Source organism: Rhinopithecus bieti, unplaced genomic scaffold (assembly GCF_001698545.2).
Source record: "Rhinopithecus bieti isolate Rb0 unplaced genomic scaffold, ASM169854v2 scaffold_2453, whole genome shotgun sequence".
Taxonomy (NCBI): domain Eukaryota; kingdom Metazoa; phylum Chordata; class Mammalia; order Primates; family Cercopithecidae; genus Rhinopithecus; species Rhinopithecus bieti.
Window position 1 is genome coordinate 4,919,681 of NW_016804447.1, and position 3,661 is coordinate 4,923,341.

Here is a 3,661-nt window from a genome sequence, read left to right on the forward strand (position 1 = left end):
AAAAAAAAAAAAAAAAAAAAAGCAATTATGGCTCTTAAATTTGCAGGTATTCTAACAAAGGAAAATATACTTTAAAATGTAAGCATTTTGATTAAGAAAAGTTAATTTTGAACAGATTATTTCATATTTCATCACTTCATCACTGCCTTATAAACTCTGCACCTTGGAAAACCCAAAGTGCTTTATTTTTATTTATTTATTTTTTTGAGACGGAGTTTCGCTCTTGTTGCTCAGGCTGGAGTGCAATGGCATGATCTCGGCTCACTGCAACCTCTGCCTCTTGGGTTCAAGCAATTCTCCTGCCTCAGCCTCCTGAGTAGCTGACCACGCCTGGCTAATTTTGTATTTTTAGTAGAGACAAGGTTTCACCATGTTGGTCAGGCTGATCTCAAACTCCTTGACCTTAGGTGATCTGCCCGCCTTGGTCTCCCAAAGTGTTGGGATTACAGGCGTGAGCCACTGCACCTGGCCCCAAATACTTTAAGTTCTTTCTTGGAAAGGCTGGAGTACCCAAACACTTTTTTTATTTTACCTGGAGTCCTTGCACCTGTTACTCCCTCTGCTAGAAACATTGTTTTTATCTCTTATCAAGTCTTATTTTCTCATTCTTTAGAGCACCTTGGATATCATCTCCACTGAAAAGGCTTTCTTGAACCTGCACAATTTGTTTGGTAGCCTTTCTGTGTGACCCATCTTTGCCAATGTTTACCAGTCCTAACAGTGCTTATCCTCTATGTTGTAATTGTTTGTCTGTCTCTCTCACAAGCAGACTATACCCTTTTGAGGGTTGGGACTGAGTTTTGTTTGTTGTTGAATCCCTAGCCCCTAGCACAGGCCTGTTTCATAGTAAACAGTAAATGTTGGTTGAATGAGTAAAACTAGCTTTAAATTTATGGAGAAAATATGCTCAAATTAACTAAATCTATTTTACTGTTTGGGGTTTTTGCAGATGGAGCTTTATATTGTGTTTGTCATAAATCTACGTATTCTCCTCTACCAGATGACTATAATTGGTATGTATTAAAACTCAATTGAAAAAATAATAGTCTTAGCTATATCTGAAATAATTTAATTTTATTTCTTGTTTTGATGTCTTATGCTTTCGTTTCTCATTATTCTTTCCTTAATTTTGTTTTTAAAAATTATTTTAATGATTTTATTTACCCAGTATCTGAGCTTATAAACATTTTAAATAAAAATTATTATCATTGTGTTTCATTGAATATTTGTTGTAAGACAGACAAGCTGTTTAGAACTGCTGTCCTTTCTGAAGCATGCTTTAGCTTTTGGAAAAGTTAATTAGTTTTATAGGGTTCGTATCTGTTAGCTTAAGCTATTATTTATCTTTTCTTTTGTTTGATATTGAATAATCCTAAATAACACATACTTAATTTAACCACCATTTATTTGGTACTTATTCAATTTAGTCACTATGATAAGAACTAGGAATAACATATGACATTGTCTTTTTCCTCTGCAGCAGAGTCTGATATGCAGAAACTGCTACCTATTTTCTTAATCTGTGTTGTTTTATTACAAAATGATAATAAAATATTTTTTCTTCTGTCTTGACATTAGTTTTATTTTTATTTTGTTTTCGAGATGGGGTCTTGTTCTGTCGCCCAGGCTGGAGAGCAGTGGTGTGATCTTCGCTCACTGCAGCCTGAGATGGGGTCTTGTTCTGTTGCCCAGGCTGGATAGCAGTGGTGTGATCTTGGCTCACTGCAACCTCTACCTCCCATGTTCAGGCGATTTTCCAGCCTCAGCCTCCTGAGTAGCTGAGACTATAGGCGCATGCCACCATGCCTGGCTAATTTTTGTATTTTTAGTAGAGATGGGGTTTCACCATGTTAGCCAGGCTGGTCTCAAAGTCCTTACCTCAGGTAATCTGCCCACCTGGGCCTCCCAAAATGCTGGAATTACAGGCGTGAGGCACTGCAACTGACCTTTTATTTTTTTGAGACAGGTTCTCACTTTGTCACCCAGGCTGGAATGCAGTGGTGCTATCTCAGCTCACTGCAGCCTCAACTTGCGAGGTTCAAGTAATCCTCTTGCCTCAGCCCCCCAAGCAGCTGGGACTACAGGTGTGTGCCACCACACCCAGCTAATTCTGTATTTTTTATAGAAACGGGGTTTCAGCATGTTGCCCAGGCTGATCTTAAACTCCTGAGCTCAAGCAATCTGCCTCCCTTGGCCTTCCAGCATGCAAGGATTACAGGTGTGAGCCATCATGGTTGGCCTTTTATTTTTATTTTTGAGACAGGGTCTCACTTTGTCACCCAGACTGGAGTTCAGTGACGCTATGTCAGCTCACTGCAGCCTCAACCTCCCAGGTTCAAGCTATCCTCCTGCCTCAGCGCCCCCAAGTAACTGGAACTATAGGTGTGTACCACCACACCCAGCTAATTTTTTTTATTTTTTGTAGAGACAGGATTTTGCCATGTTACCCAGGCTGGTCTCAAACTCCTGAGCTCAAGTGATCCTCCCGCCTTGGCCTCCCAAAGTGTAAGGATTACAGATGTGAGCTACCACACCTGGCCTTGACACTAATTGTACATCTAATGAGTACTATGATAGTGATGAAACTGGAGTAGGTAACATTTTTTGAACCTTGAAAGATTGAGTCAAATACGTGTTTTGCATTATATAAAACTATCTTCTCATGAAGAAATCATTTGACAGATTAAATGTTCATTGTAGCCGTGTTATGGTATTCAATCTTGCAACCATGGTGAAACAATCTATTGCCTATTCTCTGTTACCTACAAATTATTTTGTTGTGGTATTTAAGCTGACATATTCTGTGGGATGGTCTTCAGTTGTCTCCTGTGTTTTGGGTACCAGGTTTGCCAATCCAGTGATGTAGTATCTTCTCTTCAGCAATTTGTGATTAATTAAGTTTAGCCTTTTTTTTTTTTTTTTTTGAGATGGAGTCTCATTCTGTTGCCCAGGCTGGAGTGCAGTGGCATGATCTTGACTCACTGCAGCCTCCGCCTCCTGGGTTCAAGTGATTCTCCTGCCTCAGCCTCCTGCATAGCTGGGAGTACAAGTGTGTGCCACTACACCTGGCTAATATTTGTATTTTTAGTAGAGATGGGGTTTTGCTAGACTGGTCTTGAACTCCTGACCTCAAGCAATCTGCCCACCTCGGCCTTACAAAGTGCTGGGATTACAGGCATGAGCCACCACGCTGGGCCCAGAATGATTATTTTTTTTTTTTTTTTTTTTTTTTTTTTTTTTAAAGACAGAGTCTTGCTCTGTCACCCAGGTTGGAGTGCTGTGGCCGGATCTCAGCTCACTGCAAGCTCCGCCTCCCGGGTTCACGCCATTCTCCTGTCTCAGCCTCCCAGGTAGCTGGGACTACAGGCGCCGCCACCTCGCCCGGCTAGTTTTTTGTAGTTTTTAGTAGAGACGGGGTTTCACCGTGTTAGCCAGGGTGGTCTCGATCTCCTGACCTTGTGATCCGCCCGTCTCGGCCTCCCAAAGTGCTGGGATTACAGGCTTGAGCCACCGCGCTCGGCCCAGAATGATTATTCTTAAAGCTAAAATTAGGCCAGGCACTAATTTTAGCTTTAACCTGAAGTACCCATTGCACTCCAGCCTGGGTGACACAGTGAGATTCCATCTCAAAAAAAAAAAAAAAAAAAAAAAAAAAAAAAAT

General features: G+C 40.9%; 1 protein-coding gene across 1 annotated transcript in view; it reads left to right on the forward strand.

The window, feature by feature from the left end:
* Window positions 1-3,661, forward strand: part of MRPL42 (mitochondrial ribosomal protein L42) — a 37,101-nt gene that overhangs the window by 7,313 nt on the left and 26,127 nt on the right. The window contains exon 3 of the mRNA XM_017868343.1: window positions 950-1,017. Coding sequence (XP_017723832.1) covers window positions 950-1,017 — 68 coding nt within the window. The remainder of the gene's footprint in view (window positions 1-949; window positions 1,018-3,661) is intronic.